General features: G+C 23.0%; 5 protein-coding genes across 5 annotated transcripts; 3 read left to right on the forward strand and 2 right to left on the reverse strand.

Moving 5' to 3' along the window:
• Positions 1-116: 116 nt before the first annotated feature.
• PCHAS_1213500 (MO15-related protein kinase, putative) lies at positions 117-1,091 on the forward strand (the record flags this gene model as incomplete). Its single annotated transcript, XM_016798846.1, has 1 exon — positions 117-1,091. The coding sequence occupies one exon, from the start codon at positions 117-119 to the stop codon at positions 1,089-1,091; it is 975 nt and encodes a 324-aa protein (XP_016654210.1).
• Positions 1,092-2,190: 1,099 nt separating this feature from the next.
• Positions 2,191-6,009, forward strand: PCHAS_1213600 (conserved Plasmodium protein, unknown function; the record flags this gene model as incomplete). The annotated part of the gene is made up of 1 exon (XM_016798847.1): positions 2,191-6,009. One exon carries the CDS (start codon positions 2,191-2,193, stop codon positions 6,007-6,009), a length of 3,819 nt encoding a protein of 1,272 aa, XP_016654211.1.
• A 623-nt stretch (positions 6,010-6,632) lies between these two features.
• On the reverse strand, positions 6,633-13,214 carry PCHAS_1213700 (transcriptional coactivator ADA2, putative; the record flags this gene model as incomplete). The annotated part of the gene is made up of 1 exon (XM_730812.2): positions 6,633-13,214. One exon carries the CDS (start codon positions 13,212-13,214, stop codon positions 6,633-6,635), a length of 6,582 nt encoding a protein of 2,193 aa, XP_735905.2.
• Positions 13,215-18,171: 4,957 nt separating this feature from the next.
• Positions 18,172-19,023, forward strand: PCHAS_1213800 (prohibitin 2, putative; the record flags this gene model as incomplete). The annotated part of the gene is made up of 1 exon (XM_016798848.1): positions 18,172-19,023. The coding sequence occupies one exon, from the start codon at positions 18,172-18,174 to the stop codon at positions 19,021-19,023; it is 852 nt and encodes a 283-aa protein (XP_016654212.1).
• Positions 19,024-19,379: 356 nt separating this feature from the next.
• Positions 19,380-23,131, reverse strand: PCHAS_1213900 (conserved Plasmodium protein, unknown function; the record flags this gene model as incomplete). The annotated part of the gene is made up of 11 exons (XM_016798849.1): positions 19,380-19,433; positions 19,564-19,621; positions 19,703-19,961; positions 20,055-20,130; positions 20,257-20,650; positions 20,813-21,686; positions 21,877-22,217; positions 22,371-22,421; positions 22,525-22,743; positions 22,887-22,940; positions 23,079-23,131. 11 exons carry the CDS (start codon positions 23,129-23,131, stop codon positions 19,380-19,382), a joined length of 2,433 nt encoding a protein of 810 aa, XP_016654213.1.
• Positions 23,132-23,394: the final 263 nt, after the last annotated feature.

The following is a 23,394-nucleotide window of genomic DNA, read 5'->3' on the forward strand; positions in this document are numbered from 1 at the left end:
TAAAGAATAAATAAAATAATAATAACATTATAGAGTAGTAAATAATAATTTAAAAAAAAAAAAAACTTGTGCTAAAGCTTCATCTTTACAATATCTTGCTTACTACTTCATTTTTGATGGAACAGAATTCAAATGAAAGATACATATTTAAACCAAACTTTTTGGGGGAGGGTTCGTATGGTAAGGTATACAAAGCTTATGATACCGTGTTAAAAAAAGAAGTTGCTATTAAAAAAATGAAACTAAATAAGATTAGTAATTATATAGACGAGTGTGGTATAAATTTTTTAATATTAAGGGAGATAAAAATAATGAAAGAAATCAAACATAAAAATGTTATGAATGCTTTAGATTTATATTGTGAAAAGGATTACATAAACTTAGTTATGGAAATAATGGATTATGATTTAGCTAAACTAATTAATCGTAAAATATTATTAACAGATAGCCAAAAAAAATGTATTCTTTTACAAATTTTAAATGGTTTAAATACTTTACATAAATACTATTTTATGCATAGAGATTTATCACCAGCTAATATTTTTATAAATAAAAAAGGGGAAGTTAAAATTGCTGATTTTGGTTTATCTTCTAAATATGCATTTGACATGCATTCAGGTAAAACAGCAAACGATAAATATAGTAAAAGAGCTTTAAACTTGACGAGCAAAGTTGTTACATTATGGTATAGAGCCCCCGAATTATTAATGGGAAGTAATAAATATAATTCATCAATTGATATGTGGAGTTTTGGATGTATTTTTGCTGAACTTTTATTACAAAAGGCATTATTCCCTGGAGAAAATGAAATAGATCAATTAGGAAAAATATTTTTCCTCTTAGGTACACCAAATGAAAATAATTGGCCTGAAGCAAAACACCTTCCTTTATATACTGAGTTTACAAAATCGAGTAAAAAAAATTTAAAAAACATTATTAAAACCGATGATGATGATTGTATTGATTTATTAACTTCATTATTAAAATTAAATTCACATGAACGTATTACTGCAGAGGAAGCGTTAAAACATCGATATTTTTTAAACGATCCCTTACCATGTGATGCTTCACAACTTTTTATTGATATGTAATATTATCAATAAATAGTGCCAAGCCACATAAATGTATGCACATACATTACTATATAGAACTAGTCTATTATAAATATAAATCTATATATTTGTTTTATTTTTTGTTAATTTTTTTCAAAGGACAATTTTTATATATCCACGTTTGGATTGTCTGAAAATCCTTATTTAATATTTTTATAAATTTTATATACTTTTTTTCAAGTCTAATTTTTTTAATAAACATTTTTAGTTAACCCTTTAAAGAGAATATTTATACACATATATACATATTTATTCATTTTATAATTTTCTTATATCATTATGGCCAAAAAAGTTGTAACATATTTATTTTTCCGATAAAACTTACAACGGAAAAATATTTTTTTTATTTTTTTACCTTTTTTATGTTGCATTTTTTTATATTTCCAATGTTTTTTATTTTTATGTAAAATGTAAAAGAAAACAAATTACAATTTTCCAACTTAATTTTATTATTTTCTTTAATACAGTAAATTTAATGTACTTATTTTATATTCTCATTAAGGGACTACTTGAATAGCATTCTCCCTTTGGGAATAATTACAATATATGATTGCATATATTTATATATTTTTTTAAATTGGATTATATTATTAAAATTAATGGTATTTCGTTATAGCATTAATAAAATGTTTTATCATTTTTTTTTATATATTATCATATAAAATGTAAAATTATCTTAATATATAAAAAAATATAAGCATAATACTTATAAAAGTTTAGCTAGCCATTTTTTTAAATAGCATTTTGAGTATTAATATATTTAATTAAATAATTTTTTTTGTTCTTTTCGTTTTCTATTTTTTAGTTATTATTATTTTTTATATTTTTTCTTACGCTTATTTTCACATATGCTTTTATCTTTGCCGTTTTTTGGTTGATTTACATTTTTTAATAAACATTTCCAAAACAGCTTCAGCTCTACAATATACAAATTTATAATTTATACTTGGAAAATAAAAATAATAATTTTATTTATAGCTCGAAAATGACCTTTTGGTGTAAACAATGCTACCATTAGAAGAGAATATAAAATCTACAAAAAGTTGTAATGCAATCTCAATTATTTTGATAAAACAATATGGATGACGTCTTTTTTGAAGGATATAAAAATAAAGGTGAATCCTGTACAAGAGACAATTTAAATAAACTATTAATAAACTTAAACGAAGAAGAATGTGATGAAAAATTTGGGAATGACAATTTTTATGAAATATTTGATCGATACAACAAGGTATCATTTAATAAAAAAATATGTGAAAAAATCATTAAGAAAATATGTTATCGAAATAATTTGAAATATATTAATTATTATGTTAATAATTTTGAAAAAATAAAAGACATTAAAGTGTTAAAAGAACGAGGAGAAAATAGGATATGTGTTTTAGTACTCTGTTTGAATTATATATATTGTAATATAAACAATGAAATAATGACAATATATGAACTAAAAAATCAAATTAAAAGAAATATAGATAAAAAAAGAAAAGTATATTGTAAAAATTTAGCAAAAATTATATTTAATATTTGTAATCGATTGGAAATTAAAAATTTTATGAACAATGATTTTTTACCATATATGGAAAAATATATTATAACTATAATTAATAAAATGAAATTATTAAATGACACTGCCAGTGATCTTAAAAAGACTTTGCAAGTACAGGAAAAAAAACTTAATGCTTTTGATGACATATTTGAATATATAAACAATTTTAAAAATAATTCTGAATTGATATTAGACAAGCGAGATAATCCAAAAACAAATCTGATCGAAAGTGATGCTGGCGAGCTAACTGATCAATCTATTCCATCCCTAGAAAAATTGGGAGAAAAATCAGCACTCGACTCAGTAGACAGTGAATATAACGATGAATTTGTTAATAAAAATGATAATAAGGATGCATTAAAAAAAACATTGAAAATAAAAAATGGGCATCAAGATGTGTATAATAATACGGATGTAATATCTGAGAAAATTTACGCAAACGAAGATTTTTTTTATAACTATATTTTCTCTGAATGTGTAGATAAAAATGATGAACATTCATGTGATAATAACAGTACCTATTCAAATGCTAGCGAACATTTGGTTGTTAATAATAAAAGGGGAAGAAAAAAAAAACAAATTTCAAGCAGTGAAATGAAGAATAAGAACAATAAAAATGGTGCATCAAAAAAAATGCACAACATAACAATATCAAATATAGGTGAAGAAAAAAAAAAACAATATCCTCAAATATTAATTGAATACTTAGAAAAAAATTTCAAACCACTTTCTCTATATTCATGTATCTTATATTCGTTTTTTATTATATGGAATAAAAAAGAAAATATGGATACAAATTTATATCATAATAAAAGTAGATGGGGTGGTGGTAATTTGCATTATTTTTTATGTTCATCAATAATTATAACATTTAATATTTTCAATATAAAAATAACAGATCAATTTATTTGTTTTTGTCTAGATGTTCATCAACAAACAATAATAACACAAAAAAAAGAAATCCTAGAATTTTTCTTATTAACATTTAATAAATTTCTTGGATTTAATATAAATAAATACAAAGATGTTTTTTTTTGTCTAAGAATAATATCTAGCAATTATTTATTACTACAAATGTATTTATTCTATATTATAAAAAATTATGAATTATCTAATAAAAGAGATTTTTTTGTGTCCTTAGAATTATTGCAAATATATATAGCCAAATATTTTAGAAATATAAATAAACATTTTCTTAATTTGTCAGATATTATAATAGATTATAATTTTTTGTTTAGCTCAGAAAATGTTTATAAAGATTTTCACGAAATTATTTCACAAAATTATGATTTAATACACACTAAAAAGTTATTAAAAAATGTTATCAAAAAACATTTATCAGAGAATGAAAAAAAAATATACCAAGAACACAATTTTAATGAATTATATGATATAGATTTAAAAAATATAAATATGTACATGAAACAAATATTTTCTTATAACATATTTACTGATCATAGATTAAAAACAAGTTCGGCTAATCCTAGAGAAAACAGTCAGTGTATGCACCCCAAAAAAGATGATAATATTAATGAGAATCGTATAGGAAAAAATAACAATGAGACTAATGCAAATAGAAAAGATAAAGGCAATTATTCAGAAAGCGACACAATTCTTTGTAAGGGCAATGAGATTTTGCCAAGTTATGATAATTCCTGTGCAGAGAATAGCTCGAAACATAACAAAGAAAAAGAAATTAACATTTTTGTGTATAATGATAGCGTATTATATAACTCAAATGGAAATAATAGTGAAGATAGTGATACATATGATAAAGAAAATGATGAAGTTACTACAGCATGGGATACAGTTACAAATAATAATGGTGAAAAATATTTGGAAAATGAAATGACAATAAAACCAAGTATTATAAAAATTGAAGATGGAAACAAATTAACAAGTATAGAAAATTTAGATGATGTATTTGTAAAATATGAAATGAAGTCAAGCAATAGTAAATTAGCTAATTTTATAATAGAAAATAGTAATAAATTAAAAAAGAATGAACGATTGATTGATTTTTTAAATTATATTCATGTTTTAAAAAAAATAAATATGTCTACAATAAATGAAACAAATTTTGAAATAATGCATTATTATAATATAAAAATAATCGTTCGATTTTTATTTTTTAATATATTAAAAAGTATTATATATAATTGCTATTGTGCTGAGTTTTTTATTCCAAATAAAATACATCAATCTATTACTAATCGAAAAAACTTTAAAAATCTATCCCCACTATTTAAAGGCCAAATAAATAATCTCAATGATCAAATAAAAATTAAAGTAGCTAATAAAATTAAAGAATTCAAAAATAAAAAACAAAATTTTGAAAAATACCTTATTTGTGAACAAGGTTTTTATATAAAATTTTTTAAAAATTCAAAAATGTTTAAAGAAGATATTCAACAAATTTTAGAGGATAACAATATAATCTTACAAGATGTTAAAACGTTGTTACATTATTCTGACAATGAAGAAGGGACGAATAATTATGGCAACAGTTCATTGAATGCTTCTGCTGTCCCACTCGAAGGGTTGGCTGATTGTGTAAACAATCATAATACTATTTATGATGCTAAGGATCATCATGAAAACAGTGTAAATGATAAAAAACGGGGAGCACATAATATAAAAAATACCAGCCCAAGTGATAAAAACAATGGTGATATGCCTATATCTGATACTTGTGGTCCTTCAAAAAAAAAAAATAAAAAAAATAAAACCAATGATAAGAATAATAATAATAATCGAAGTGAGAATAAGCAAAAAATAAAAATACATTTATCTTCTTTAGACATGAATGATAATTCAAAAGATACCAAGAAACAAGATAGTACAAAAAATGAATCATTCAATTTATTTGAATATATATATAATATTAAGATGATGAAAGAATATAAGAATTTAGAAATATTATTTGGACAAAATTATTTCACAGAATTATTTAATATATTTAATAATGTTAATTATTCATTTGGTAGTAAAAAAAAAAAATTAATAAATATGAATAGTTGTTTATTTCATACTTATCATATAATAGGTATTAAAAAATTATCAGATATTGGTTATAACTTTACTTTTAAAAATGAACTTAATAATATATATTCTAAAGTATTGAAAACCAAATTTTCAAATATACTATCAATACAAGATATCAATTATTTATTTAACAATTTTTTTTATTTTCTCTTTAAATATATTAAGTCCCATTGTTGTTTTTCACAAACAAATGGCGCTAATTTATATTTTCATCAAAGTGATCAAGATCTGTCTACTATTTGTTTATGTAACACAAACCGATGTTGCTACAAAATAAAAACAATCGTCTTGTTTGAAAACTTATAATTATGACACGAAATACTGCATAGAAGCTTTACATATGCATTATCACATCATTTGTTTATTAACATTTTTTTCATTATTTTTTTTGTATTAAAGATACATGTACAACACATGTATTTTCATTATGACAAACATAATTTGTTTTTTCTTAATTTTGTTAAGAACATTTTATTTTTGTATTTACTGTGCATAAAAAGCATAGTATCATTAATTTATTTTAAAAAAAACTGTTTTTTTTATATATAAATATGACATAAAAATTGCAAGAATAAAAAATCGTAATATTGTTTATTATTAATAAATAGGTTTTAAATGTGAAAAAATATGCAGAATAAATGAAAGATATAAAATCAAACCATGAATGTAACAATAAAAATAATATAAACAAAAGGTATATATACATACATGCAATGCGGGTGTATGACAATATCAACAAGGATGTAAACATCAATATAAATGCAAAATATTTGATTTAATAAATAGTATGCTTTAAAAAATAGCATTTTTATTAATAAGGGCTAACAATAATCATCATAAGCGCTTCTATATACGCATATAATACGTATGCATACAGTCATACGCATAAATGTATAATATATGTTTACCAAAAACAAAACTGTAAATAATCACAATTTCATTGCCTTTTTTGCGCTAAATATTAGACTAGATAGGGTTCTTTTTTTATTTGTTTTTTTTTTAGAAGAGTCATCATTATTTTTCGTTTTTTTGTCACGATCTTTTGTTGACTCTATACTTGATGATGACATAATATCTGTACTTGCATTGTGATCATTCTTAGATTTGAGATTTTTTTTTTGTTTATCATTTTTACTTAGTGTAGATGATGTTGATGCTATAGTATTGTTACTAGCCAATTTTTTATCTTTTTTTACTTTATCATCAGCATCAATAGTAGATTCAAAAATATCTTCTGCTACTGTTTCTTCATTTTCAATATCTATATGACGACTATTTTTTGAATCTTTTCCATTTAATTCATAATCAATACTACCTTTCTTTAACCGGGTATTACTGCCTTTTCTTTTTACATTAATTTCTACATTTGCAATATTTGTAGACTCATCATTTTTTGTTGATCCTTTTTTTTCACCCTTACTCAGCAATGACTCACTATTATTAGTATTTGATAAGCTGGTACTACATGCGGATCCCTCTTTTTCGTTTACCAGACTATTATCATTTCCCCTCTTCTTACTTTGAATATTTTTATTTGCATTACTAGTAGTATCATTAAAGATTTCGCTAGATTTTTTTTTTAAATTTGTTTTTTTTTTTCCTTTATTATTATTTTTTTTATCATCTTCATCATCATCATCATTGTCACTATTATAATTCATACTATTTCCTTTTTCGGTATCATTTGAGTTTTTAATATTTTCTACTTTTTCAGTTTCATTTATACTATTCCTTTTCTTGGGACTTTTTTTTTTTTTTTCAGATAAATTTTCTTGAGTATTTGAACTTTGTTGTTCCAATCCACTAAATACATCACTATTTTTTGATGTATCGAATAATTGTGAATTTTTTTTTTCATCTTTTTTGTTTTTTTTATCTCTACCTCTTTTCCCAATCCCTTCTACTTCTTCATTCATGTCATTTAATGTTGAATTATTTTTTTCAGACAAATATAAATCATTTCCATTTTCGTTATTCAAATTATTTTTATCATTTAGTGTAGCATCATCGTTTTTTTCACTGCTTTTATTTGCTTCTAAATTTTGGGAATTATCACCCCCTATACTATTTATAAGTGTTGAATTTTTAGCATTACTAATTTTGTTGTTATATCCATTTGCATTATTATAGTTACCGCTTTGATTATTTGTACCAGTTCCAATATTATGATCATTCATTTCATTTTTTTCCATTCCATCTATCGAACTAAAATCAATATGTGGTCTTCCCCTTTTCTTTTTTTCTTCTCCCTTTTTAAAATGTGAATATTTGTCATCATAATTATCATCAGCACCAGCAATATCACTTATCATATTTTCATCTTTTTGATTTAAATCAAAACTTAAGAAAAAATCATAAAGTTGCCCAACCTTATATCCCTTTAGTTTTAATTCATTAATGTCTTTCAACATACTAATATTTGTATTACTTACTTCCATAATTAATAATCGTTTAATTAATAAAAAGAATAATATTGGGAGTTTCATATCTTTACAAAATTCAACCTCTTTTTCATTTAATAAATCTAAAGCTAAAAATGTTTCTATATTTAATTTTTTATCATTATTATCTTCCAACTCTTCACTTTTAATTTTGTATTCATGTTTTGAACTTTTAAAAGATTTTGTAACTTTATTTTCAGTATTTTCTTGTTGTTGTTTTATCGATTCTTTTGCTCTTCTATTTTTTTCTACTTCATATTCTTGTACTTGTTCAATATTTTGTAAGCCCAAAGTTTTCCATTCTTGTAATTTGGTTAGTCTTTGACGTAATTTTTGCTCTTCCAATAATAGCTGTATAAAATATTCATGATGCTGAGGAGAAAGGAATCTAGATAAAGGTTTAAGAGCAGTATATAATTCTTTTTCTTCTTTTGTTCGTTTTTTATCTTTTTGTAATTGAGATTTTGTATCCAATAAACCTCTTTCAATAACGGTTCGTTTTCTATAAATTCTTTCATCTAATTTAGAATTATATATTTCTAATACTTGTAATTTTAATTCTTTTTGTTGAGGTAAATCAGATTCTTTAAATTCCATATCAGCTAATAATAATTCAGCATCATTATCATATTCTATATCAAAATCACCTCTTAATGGCCAATATCCAATAATTTGGGTTCTTGTATTTTTTTTATTTTTTGTTTGTACATAATCTTCATTTTCATTTATATCCTTTTCTATAACATGCTCAATATCATATGGATTACCATCCGGTTTTATTAATAACCTTTTATTATCAGGTAAAGGTGCACAACTAGATTTTAAATAATAATTATAATAATGGCTTTCACATTCTTTATTTGTTTTAGGAATTTTTGCTACTGAATTTACTAAATCTGCAACTTGTTCCCAATTACCAAAACCATACTTACTTATACCATCTAATAATAATAATTCTTCTTCAGCACTCCAATTTAATTTATATAAGGGGAAATCATACTTAGGTATTGGAATATAATTATGATAATTATAATGTTCACATTTTTCAGATTTTATTTCTTTACCACTACTAAAGCAATTTATACATAAATCAAAATCAACACAATCAGCACAACGTATACGAATAGTATGTGTTATATCTTTATTACAAATATCACAATGGTAATTACTATCAAATATATCATCTTCTGGTACCCCTTCTATAGAAGCATTATTATTATTGTTCGATACACTTAATATTCTTCCTTTTACCCATTCATTATTCATTCTTTGCATTTCATTTAAATTTTGCATTGAATCGAAATTTGTATTTATTCCTATTATATTATCTTTATACATTTGTTGATGAAAATTTACAGGCATATTTTCTTTAAATGGAAAATTCATATGCTGAATTGCCAAAAGTTGCATTTGCTGTTGTTGTGGATTATTAGGATGCATCTGCATTCCTCCTTGTTTTTGCTGATTGATAAGTATCGAAGGTATACCTTGTTGTTGATGTTGAATCATTGTTTGCTGCTTTTGCTGTAAAAGGTTATGTTGCTTTTGTTGCTGTTGCTGAATATATAATTGTTGAGGTGTTAAGTGACATTGTTGTAGAAGATATTGTTGTTGCAAATATGGGTTATGCATCCATTCAAAAGGAATCTGTTGATGTGAAACTGGTTGTCCTGGCGTTCTTTGTAAAAATGGTGCATTATGAGGTTGATATGCATGTACTGGATTATTATTATGCATAAATTGTGGAGCATTTTGTTGATTTAATGGCCCATGAGTTGCTGATCCACCACTACCTCCCATTCCTGGCATATGGTTTTGTTGCCTATTCATTTGTGGATTCATAGATGCGGGATTCATATTTTTTTGAGGTGGAATCATTTGCTGTTGTACACCTTGTGCATATTGAAATAATTGGTGTTGAACTTTTTGCATATTTGGTTGGGATTGCTGCATTAACTGTTGTGGATTAGGATTTTTCCCTTGCATCATGTATTGAGGATTTTGGGGATGCATTTGCATTAAATTATGTTGCATATTTGATTTATTAGCTGGATTTGTTGATAAACTATTTCTTTGAGACTGCTGCATATGTTGCATAGGTGGTTGTTGTTGTACTTGCTGAAGATGATGTGGGCCCATTGCTTGTTGAGGCATATTGTTACCAGTAATATTAGAATTATTTATATTTTGAGGTGGATTATTTCCTTTATATGGAAATTTCATAGTGGCTGGATTGGGAAGGTTCGCTTGATTAGGAATTAATGATGAATTAACACCAGCAGTTGAATTTCTTTGACTATTATTTGCTGATTCAGCTGGATTTCCAGAAGATATTGAACTTCTTGGAATTTTTTGAGATACCATAACATTTCTTTGATCATTTGGATTCATAGGAACCATTTGTGAAATATTTAATAATGGTGCATTAGTTCCTTGCTTTTGTAATTGTGGTTGATTTGGAAATTTCCCTTGATTCCCTTGCATCATATTATATTGATGCATATTTTGTTCATGTAATAATTGCTGCAAATTTAATTGCTGTTGCATTTGAAACTGTTGATGTAATGGGTTTTGCATAAAATTTGGAGGAACAATATTATTACTATTATTTCTATTAGCTTGTGTAGCATTATTTAATTTGTTAGTATCATTTTTATTATCAGCCATATTTTGAGTGCCAGGATTATATAAATTTTGTTTTTGTTTTAATAATTGGGATGATTGTTTCATATCATGCATTAATGAATCAGTAGGAATATATGGATTACTATTATTATTTAAATTCATCATTTGATTTAATGATGGGTTTCCAATTCTATTATTCATTTCTGCATTAGGTCCTCCATGAGGTATCATTCCAGGGGCATTCATCATATTTTTTGCATTTTTATAATTAATATGACTTAAGTTTTGATTATTCATATCTGTTACCCCTTCTGGTATCATTCCACCTTTATCACTTAACGAAGCTGATGGATTTCTATTAAACCCACCCTCTATTTTATTATCCATATTTGAAAAATTATTTACAAACATATCATTATTTTTATTTATATTATCATCCATATTATTATAATTCCCATTATTCATATCATTATTATATCCATTTCCATTTTTTAATTTATCCTCTAAATTATTTTTATTACCATTTTTCCTTTTTTCATCTTCTTCATCTGAATCATAATAATTATTTCCATTATTATGATTGTTGCTGTTACTATTATCATCTCCTCCCCCTCCAGTACCTCCTGCATCCATACCATCATTACCGTTTCCAAAAAATTTATTGCCATCATAATTTCCCAAGTTATTATTATTTACATCTCTCGAATTATTATTCGAATAGTTATTGTTCGAATAATTATAATTTTTATTATCACCATCATTCATATTACTACAACATCTTGGTGAGCCTTTTTTACCATCATTTATTTTTGATTTTATTATATACTTTAAATTATGTTCAAACGTATTTAATAATTTTGTATATTTTTTATCACATTTAAAATTGTTAATATATTGGAAAATATGTTTAATATTAAAAATCGTTTTTTTATTTTGACTACAAAATTTATAACGATCAATATCTTCCTCTATATTTAAAAATATTTTACATTCCATTTCTTTATATATATTACTATATCGTTTGAACATATTAAAAAGGAAAAATAAAAGAAATTTATAAATATATTTAACATGCCTTATATTATTTTTTGGGGGGAATGGAAATTTATTTTTTACACCAATATATCGTTTTACTAGTTTAAAAATGTTACGAAATAAAATGGAAATAATTTTATCATTTATTTTGTGAGGACAAGATAAGGATATACAACTATTTTCCATTTTTATAATTTCTTCCTTGACTAATTCAATTAGGTTAGTAGTAGTGTAACTTTTTTTTTTCATATTATGAATTAATTTTCCAAAAATTTTATGAAAAATTTCAACCAAATTATATTTAATGCTGTCGCTTTTTGTATTGCTTGATATATTAATAGTCCCATTTTTTATAAGCCTTACATATTTTTTACATAAAAAATAGTTAATAAATCGATAAATATTTTTGTCTTGATATATTAAATGAAAAATAAATTTATTCGATAATTTGTTAATTTCAAAAATACATTTAAACATTCTAAATTTCTTTATTTCATCTGATATAATAATTAACTCAATATTTTTATTCAAAATATAATAGGGCTCTTGGCATTTTATCATTTTGTTGATATATACCACTTCTTTAAAATTGTTTAATATATTATATAAGAAAATGTTTTTTTGTAAATTATTAAATGTAACAATTGACTTTATTTGATTTATAAATAATGGGAAATTATTATGAACAATAACTTTTTGTTTTTTTTCATTTGCCTTGCTATATTTTTTTACCACTATTCCATTATGTGTCCTGTCTGAAAAGTTCGTTTTTTCCTTTGACCCATCTAAAATAGCAATGGCATTTTTCTCACAATTTTTGCTACTTACATAATTACAAATAGTATTTTTTTTATAATTTAAAACAAAATTATTATCAATATCTTGATCATACGAAAGTTTAACTCTTCCTTCGTTTGAAAAATTACTTATTTCTTTATTTATAATTTGATTATTATAAAATGATATATCATGATTTACTGAATCCAATTTTATCAACTTATTCTCATTTCTACTACTGTAGCAACCACTAGACATAATACACCTATCTGTGGTAACATTAACACATTTTTGGGAATTATTTATTGTATTGCTATCATTATTAGTAATCAGATTTATTTCATCATATTTATTATCACTATTGTGGTTATTAATTTGGATAGTATTTACATTGTTTTTATTTTGATCATTTACAAATTTATACAAATTATTGTGGTTATCTTTTAATTTCTCTTTACTTAATGCTTCCCCATGTTTTATCAAAAGTACTTGAATAATATGTAGTGCGAGCAAATACTCGTAAAATTTTATCAACTGTTCTGCATTATTTATATAAGAATTGCTAATTGCATTGTTTTCATATGGTTTTAATGCACATGAATATAACTCATCATATTTATACACATTATTCATTATATATAAATAGTTATGAATAATTAATAATAATAGGTAATATATTTATTTATAACTATCTATACATAGAGAGAAAGACATATACATATGTATATATCATATATGTATAAGCATGTGTTTATTTTTTGATGCAATTGTTGCGACATAGACTTATATGTGTTCCCCCTTTCTCATGATTACATATGTATCTATTTGGTATTGTATATTCAAATGGTTTTATCTTTAAATTATTCACAGCACTTAAAAAAAAAACGTAAATACTTTTCCCTCGTCTTCAAAATATGCTAATCATTATACACAGTCTACCACCCTTTTTTTATGTTTCGGTTGGTAATGTTCGAATATTATATTTGTGTGTTCAAATATAATACTAAAATTATAATTAAATATGATTATATAAAAAAATAATTCATAATTAATTACAACTTTTATGTCCATGGACCATAAAATTTATAAAAAAAAAACTAGATATATATGTAAAAAATATACATATTTTTTATTTCATCATTGTTTTTTTTAAAATTATAAAATCATTAAAATTGCTTTAATATAATATATTTTTGCTTGGTACTATAAAATATGTATTATTATTTCCCTTACGATTAAAAAATGAAAAGCTTTCAGGTTATTGTATATTCATAAAATTTGCTATATGGAACTATAGATGTATATAGTTATATACATATGGGATCATTGCTTATTGTATTTCTCTTTACAAAAGTACGTATAATAAATATACATTTATTTGGTATTATATATATAATATTTAAATAATTTTTTTTTTGAATTATTTAAATATATTTATGAAAATTCATAAATATTATATTTATTTTTAAATTTTATTTGTTTTTTTTAAGTATAATTATGTTCCTTAATAAGAAAAAAAAAAGAATTTTTTTGTAAAGAAAAAGCATAATTTTTCATAATATTTTCCCTTAATATATAATAAAAGCAAGTAAATATAGGTAGTCAAAAAATAGGGGATATATATATTTATTTAATACGTATAAGTATATATGAATTTATTAAATTTTAAAATATTTTTTATATATGAAATAAACATATGGGCACGATCAAAAAAAAAAAAAAATAATATAAGGAATAGTTGCTTAATATTTTACTTAAAAATAAGGCATATCAATTAAATAAAATATATTATTTTATACTTAAAAAATAATAAAATATTATATATTAAATTTACACGCATTTTTTGACATTAATTTGTGTCAAATGCTGTATTGGTGCTTATATTATTAAATTCCTTTTAAAAATATTATAAACATAATAAAAAATAAATATATGATAATAAACTTTTTTTAAAAAAGCAAATATATGAAAAATTGTATCACACTTTCATATATTAAATAATAATACTTATTTTTTTTTCTTTTTATTTTTTTGTAAACATGGGAAATAATCAAAGGCATATAAGCATGTTTCAAATCCAATTTTTTGTTGTATTATTTTTATGTGTGTTTATTTTATAGGAATATTTGTATATTTTCATAAACTAAAGGGTAAAAAAATAAATTTATAAATAACCCTTTATTTTTTTTGCTTATAATTAGTATGTATTATGTATATCACTTATATTTCGATGATATTATCAGATCTGTTCACACATATAATATAATATGTATATATATGTGTGGCTACTAACTCCCATGTAAAAATGTACACATATAATGTAGATTAAAGAATAGTCGAAATTACAAATAGGGTCTTAAAAATAAATAAAAACGAGGAAAAAAAGAGGCATAAAACATGCTTATGAATATGAATGCTAGTATATATAATTTATTAAAAATATTAACAAGTCTCCTTAGTGGTTTTCTATAAGTATACTATTGTATATGTGTAAACTGTACAATTATGTATGTGCACACACCATAATTATATAAAATATATTAGTTAAACTCGAATTATATACAAATTTAATGTCAAAATAGGTCGTTAAGATAAACTAAATAACTGCTCCCTCTGGTTATACACATAAACAAGTTCACTACGGTTTAACAAAAAAAAATAACAATATATAAATATTATACAATTAGTATATGATTAAAAAATTAAAATAATATTGCGTCATTTGTTTGAGTTGACTATTATAGCAAACTGAAAAGCAAGTAGTAATACAATGTGTCTTATCTGCAAAAATATTAATAAATGATAAGACATCATAAAAATATAACATGATAAATAATAATTTTTATTTATACAAAATATATAAGTGCCCATAAGAATGTATGGGCCTATTTTCACATAGTAAATACTATCGTTCATTTATATGCAAACAAATTAAGTAACATACAATAAAAATAGCTTAATTAATAATGCTTAGGCAATTATATTATTCCCATATATGGCATACACACAGGTATGCATAAATATATACACATATATAAATATGCATATATATATTCATAATATATATATTGTTATGCATTCCCATGATCCACAAAAGGATACTAAAAAAATATGAATAGAAAGGGAGCTGTAAATAACAATGAAAACTTTCTTATATACATTATATATAGTTTATATATTCTCATAATACTCAAATGAAAAGGAAGAAAGAAAAAATAAGTGAAACATGGGACAATAAAATAACAAAAGATCCATATAAATCTTCACTAAATAGGATTATATAATTTAATAAGGTATTAAATTATGAATACTAATAATTTATCCATCCTCAATTTCTTTCACTCATAACAAGCAAATATATAAACATAAATACTAAAATAGAAATATGGAGCAAACACAAAAATAAAAATATTAAAATAAAACAAAGCGCTAAAAAATATATATGATATGTGCCCTCACTTCAATGATACACATCTATATTTCGTTATATGTGTGTTTTTAAAATAAATATATAAAAATATAAATTTAATTACTGAAAAAAAAAAATGATATAAAATAAGACTATAAAAATGATGAAAGAATAAAATAATAAGTATTATATTATATAGAATAAGCCTTTTCCAAATGGTAGATGATATATATTACCATTTATACACATTAAAAAAAACATGCATATATACAATGCCAATAATTTTAATAAGCATATCAATTATAGTCTTAAAAAAGATTAGATAATATTATTTTTTTTTCGTCTTTTTTTTGTAATTAAAAGAGTGCTATAAATATTGAAATAATTTTATTGCATAACATATGATTTTTAAAAATCGAAAAATATTGCGCATAAAATACTGTCTATAAAGTTACGAATATTGATTGTTAAAAATTATTTAATCCTTATCATATAATGGAATATTCATAAAATGTTATGAAATACCTCGTATAAATATATAATACTAAATCAATAAAAATTAACTCCTTTAATATATTATTTTGTTTCAACATTTTGATCATGTTATAATATACCAATACATTTTAATCATTAGGAAGTAAAATTTATGAATTTTATTTGTATTTCTTTTTCTCTATTAAGGTATAGAATAATAAAATTATATTTATTTTGGTATTTGCTATATGATTGTAACATATGAAAATAGAAATTATAAACTATATTTACCTCATAAAAAAAAAGTTACATAAAGTTCAATGCATATTGTATTAATCATTTTATATTGGTGATTATCTCTTTAAAATTATGAACGTTCAGGTAAAAAGTTAAATAATAGAAGAAAATAAAAAATGATAAGTCTATATATTTATATTTGACTTTTGTGATATGTAATGCTTCTTATAGCATTTTGGTGTCTACTCTTTTATATCTATTCCTACATACATATGTATCAATGATTAACGAATGTTATATATAGTCTTATTTAATATGATATATTTTTTGGAATATAAATTAAGAGGTAAAAATAAAATAAGTTAGTATTAAAGCAATTGCAAAATAACCAATTGAAATATTTATACCTTTTATAAATGTAATAAATTTAAGGATATCATTTATTGTTCTTTTATGCTTTCTTTTGGTTGAATCGATCTTTTAAACACAATTTCCAACGTGTGTAACAAATGGAATTATACAAGCAAATGGTGTGTATACGTATATACGCACACAAATTGGTACACCTGATAATTGTGTGTATATAGGGACATAAACTATTCGGATAATAAATCATTTTTAAACTCCATTTACTTAAATAGTTCTACAGTATCATTCCCTAATTTGGGGCATACTAAAAATATTATAACCAAATAATACATATGCAAATCATTTTTTTACATTTTAATATTTTCCATAGCTATATAATACATTATTATATAGAATAAAATTGTTACCATATAATGGATAAAACTATATTTTTATTTCACTTAATTTTTAAAAGCTTTCTTTAATCTTCTATACAAATATATTTTTAATAGTTCTTTGCATATGAAATAAAACTTTTATTTTTTCATCTCTTTATTATTATTTTCATTGCCCTGTTTTTTTCATCCTTATAAATTTATATTCATTGTGTATTTTGTGTTTTTTATAAAATATTAAAATTAAACCTACTCAATCAAAATATTTTCATTTTTGAGAAATAGAAATTACACAATAAATTCCTACATGCCATATATGCATTGCAAGGCCATATTGCATTTATTATTTTTTTTTCAATAGATCAGTGATATTATTTATGAAGAGATATATTTTTATGATACTTGTTAAAATTTTAAGAATATTTTTTTTTCTTCATATTTATTATTTACAATTTAATTAATTTTATATGTTTATATATATTCTGATCAACTAATAAAATGGAAATGTATTAAGAAAATGCTAAAAATAATAAAATCATGTATGGTGAGAAATATATATGCAAATTAATTAGCTTATTTATGCATATATAAAGTTTTTTTTTTTTTTTTTTGGAAAACAATTTTAACAAAGAATATAAGAACAAACTCAGCTCAAGCATTATTTTGTAGAGTCATATATGTACAGATTTGAGCTGGTTAAATACTGGTAAAAAAAAAAAAAAACAGAATGAATAACCCTCAAAACTTTGATATACATAATCTGAGAAGAGTAGGGAAACTTGGAGTAACTGTAGGGACAATACTTGGTTTAACATCATTTGGTAGTTGGCTACTTAACAACAGTTTATACAATGTAGAGGCAGGAAAAAGAGCAATAAAATATAATAGATTATTTGGTTTATCAAATAAAATATATGGTGAAGGAACACATTTTTTAATACCATATTTTGAAAGATCAATTATTTATGATGTTAGAACAAAACCAAGAGTATTAATGTCCTTAACGGGTTCAAGAGATTTACAAATGGTTAATATTACATGTCGTGTATTATCTAGACCTAATGAATATAAATTAGTTGAAATTTATCGAACCTTAGGTAAAGAATATGATGAAAAGGTATTACCTTCTATTATTAACGAAGTATTAAAAAGTGTAGTAGCACAATATAATGCTTCTCAATTAATTACGCAGAGAGAAGTTGTAAGCAAATCAGTAAGAGAACAGTTAGTTCGTCGAGCAAAAGATTTTAATATCCTACTTGATGATGCATCAATTACTCATTTAAGTTTTAGTGCTGAATATGAAAAAGCTGTTGAAGCAAAACAAGTAGCACAACAAGAAGCAGAAAGAAGCAAATATATTGTTTTAAAAGCAGAACAAGAAAAAAAATCGACTATTATTAAAGCTCAAGGAGAAGCTGAAGTTGCTAAATTAATTGGGCTAGCTGTTAAAGATAATCCAGCTTTTATGGAATTAAAAAAAATCGAATTATCTAAAGAAGTTTCAAATATAATTTCAAAATGCCAAAATAAAGTTATGTTACCTGCTGAATCATTACTCATTAATTTTTCAAAGTAAAATTAAAAAGTAAACAATGCGATAAAAGAACAAAAATATTATTATTATATTTGTTAAAATATTTTTCGGTCATATATATGTAAATGCATCTACACATATTATGCATTTATTAATGTATATATTCTTATTTGCAAAAGTAGCGAAAATAAAACTTTCCTTCGTATAGCAATTTTCCTACTATCTTATCTTCACAAAACTATATTTTTTTTTCACTTTTTTAATTTTTTCTATACTCTTATATGTCTTATGAAATTCGGTTTCATTTTATATACATTAAAATGTTTTTTTTTTTTATTAATTTTATATTTAACAACACTTTTTTGTTTTTTGCTGTACATTTCCTTTCTTTCTTTTTTTTAAAATAATTCTTTTTCTTCCTCACAAAACAGTATCCTTTTATTAATATCTTCCTGTTTATCATGTATAGGCATATACATATATATATGTGTGTATGCATGCATTTTAAAGGAATGACTAATAAATCTATATATATGAAACAGCTATACACATAGCATGATTTAATTTATCATTTCGTCTTACGTTCAATTTAACAAGATCGTGAGGGTGATTGAAAAAGTAGTTGTAGTATTCACAAGATCTGAAAAGAAAAAATTGGCATATAAAATAAGTAATAATTTAAAATTTTTTTTCACTTTATTTATATTATATATATTTATACCTTATTTGATATGTTTTTGAACACCATTTATGTATATGAGAAGCATAATGGATTTTTCTATTTTTGTAAACCTCAAAACTTCTGTTGTTTTTATTTTGATCATTCATAAAACTTTTCTTTTTTGGTTCTGTATCGATTTCTGCTACAAACCCTTGTAACTCTTTTTTGCTTAACTTACATATTTCTTTTATATCTATGATTTTTTTCTTTTTATTTGATTCCAATAATGTTTCAATAAAATCGATTATTTTTAAATGGTCTGTGTATAATGAATATAAATATGTAAGACTATCTATACGTATTAATATGTATGAATAAAAAATAGGCTTTGTTAATTTTCTTATTTGTTTACCTTCATTTTTTTCATCTAGCACTTTGAATAATTTTGTTAAGGTGATTTCTACTAATTCCTGTGCTGGTATATTTGCCTACGAAAATGGATAAATAAAAATGTATGCTCAGGAAATTATTGGATGGTCTAACATTTAATAATGCTACAGCTTATCGAACAACCATGAAAATATGCTTGCATGAGTCTGATATTTTTTTGGTACCTTTTCTGCAATGCGTATTGTCTTTTTTTTTGAGAAGACCCCAGTTGTTCCTTCAGTTTGGCAATCCTCTTTTTTTTGTTTGTCATCATTAATAATATTGTATATCATTTGCATGTTTTCTAATTTGATCATGCTAGTAATAATAGTAATTGACATTTTTAAAAACAAATTTATATCTAATTCTAAATTTTTATCAAAATCTAATGAGCATAATATTGTATGAATCGTATTTTTATTTAAATATAATTTATCACAGTTATCTAAAACATGTTTACAATCAAATATATGAATTTTCTTTTTATTTTTTAAATTATGCTTTACTAATTGTTCGCATAAATATTTTTGTAATAAATCTGCATTCCTTTCAAAAATGCTGTTTCTTATCCCTTCGAATCTGATCAAAATATGGCAAAAATGTAAGAGGAAATGAAATGGAATAATGACAAATTTACAGACCTATGCATATAAGATGTTCTAAACTGATATGTTTCAAATGTAAGACATGAAATATTAGTTGATTCTCTCACACATTTTAATGTCTTAAGTAATCACTTACCTGAGCCTTAAAATAACTTCCTTAATATTTTTGTAATAAACATAATTATCATCGTTATAGTGAAAAATATGAATTAATAATTTATATTCTTGCTTTGATATAATATGGTTATTTTCCTCAAGTATTTTTTTAAATTTAGTTCGATGAATATATCCACTATCACATAAATCATATTTTTTAAATTGATATAAAAGGGTATCATATAAAAAATTTAATTCCTTTTCATAACATGCATATATTAATTGTTTATATAAAACTAAGTCTTCAAAATTCATATCTACAAATAATTCTCTATTCTTATTTAATTCATATAAATATTTTGGCAAATTATTTACATAATTGTTGTAATATATAAATCCATTGTCTTCTTCATCCGAATATGAAATGTATAATAAAAAATCGTAATAGTTGTTTGTAAATATGTATTTATAATAGGAGCCTATATTATTTCTATCACCTTTTTCATTACTATTGTCAAAAATAAATATATTAGAGTTACGTGGTATTTCATCAGGGGTACCAAAAAATATATCAGACCCATTAAAATTATTATTTATATATATATCACAATTTTTAATAAGATCTATTTCTTTATTATTAATATTAAATAAATTAGATAAATATTTTCTATCTTCTTTTTCTCCAGTCGTCTGTTTATCTTTACTTTCCTCTTCCGAATTTTCATTTACACTTAAACAATCATCTTCATCCGTGTCACAAAAAAAATAATTTTCCGACCCACTTGTAGTTTCATTTAGTTCTTGCTCCCCAGTTTTTTCTTTACTTTTTTTATTTTCAAAATGAAAATAGCTAATACAAAATTTGTAGTTTACCATTTTTAGTATCTCAACGTAATAGTTATGCTTAAGCTTTCCTACAAAACAAAAAATTGTAAAATGAAAAATTATATAACACATTATAATGCTGTCTTATTTTATGAATACTATACATATGGGGTACTACTAACATGAGGATAAAAACATTTACTAAATATATTTTATAAAACATAATAACCATATAAATAGGTATTATCTTTATATTATTGATACTACTATTTTTTATACCCCTTTTTTTAATGTCCGCATTGGAAAGGTAACGATAAAGATACGATTTGAGAAAAGATAAAGCTTCATTTAATTTATCATTTATATAATTTTCCTTCTTATTTCGATCTAACTTATTTTTATCTATATTATTTAAATGTGTTTGTGAATTCATTTTTTCTAACTCATATGTTTGATCATAGAAACATTTTTTATTCAATATATTTTCATTTATTAATTCATCTGGTTTTTGATTTTCTTGATTATTTTTTCTTAATAATTCTCTATCTTCTTTTATCTTTTCGAGTATTAATGAAATTTCAGATTTAGGAACTGCCTTTGCAAATCTCGTTTTCATAAACCTATAAATGTTATGGAAAATGTATGCAACAATGTGTGAAAATATTTTTTTTCATATTTTTTCATGTTTTTTCGCATATATCATTAAAAAGGCAAAGATTGAATATGCAATTAAGTAGGCTTATTATATAGTAAATATTTTATCTCATTATAACTTGGATGACAAATTTATGAATCCTCTCAATCTCTCTTTGTCTTTTATTAGTCTGTGATTTTTGGAAAAAGAAAATAATTACATTAATAACAATAAAAATATAACCTTATCAAATTTCATATTATTATAATTACATATTTATTTTATTGTATTACTTATCGATCCATGCTTCATAATTCAAGTTCATATCTAAAGTTCGTGTTAGCGTTTCATTTTCAAATTTAAATGATACAAAATATTTTTCATCACTATTTGTATAATCATTAAGGGGGTCTAAATTAGTTGTACCTAATTCTGTTATTATAAAATAGGTGTCTATTTTATATTTGGGAATAGGTTCATTATTGTTTTGGTGGAAAAAAATTACTTTATAACTGTTTATTATTCCGTGGGACACGTTAAAAAAGGTGGAAATAAAATAAACATGTGTTAATTTTATGCGAACATAAATGATGCATACGTATGTATATATATAGGTAGGTATTATGCTGACGGGTTCTTATATTTTTGTACGTACTAATGTTCCCTCTTTTCTTCATCCTGCCCCGTGACATATATTTTGTGGGCATACCTAAGTCATTTGTAATGAAAAATATGCATCATATTTTAGAGCATGAACAAATCAGCATATTAACACACCCATAGATATGCATGCATAGATAGAGAGACTAATGCACACGCTCTTTAATTTTTATAGATTTTGATTTACTTGTTTGTCCATTTGTTTATTATACTAATTAGTAATTCTATTCTTTCATCCATTTTAAATACTGTTCTTAAGACTAATAAATAATGCGAAAATAATTATTATTTATTTTATTATTCCATATATGATTATAGAATACATACCTTTATATTATTATCATTACATCATTTTTAATAACATTTTTTTTATTCAAAATGAAGGTATAATATAAGCTTTTTTGCAATATTTAAATTACAGATATATATATATATATTATACTTTTTTCAATTATTATGCGTCTTCTCATTTTTAAATATTTTATATGCACAGAAAAAATAGT

The sequence above is a fragment of the Plasmodium chabaudi genome (assembly GCF_900002335.3).
Source record: "Plasmodium chabaudi chabaudi strain AS genome assembly, chromosome: 12".
Lineage (NCBI taxonomy): Eukaryota > Apicomplexa > Aconoidasida > Haemosporida > Plasmodiidae > Plasmodium > Plasmodium chabaudi.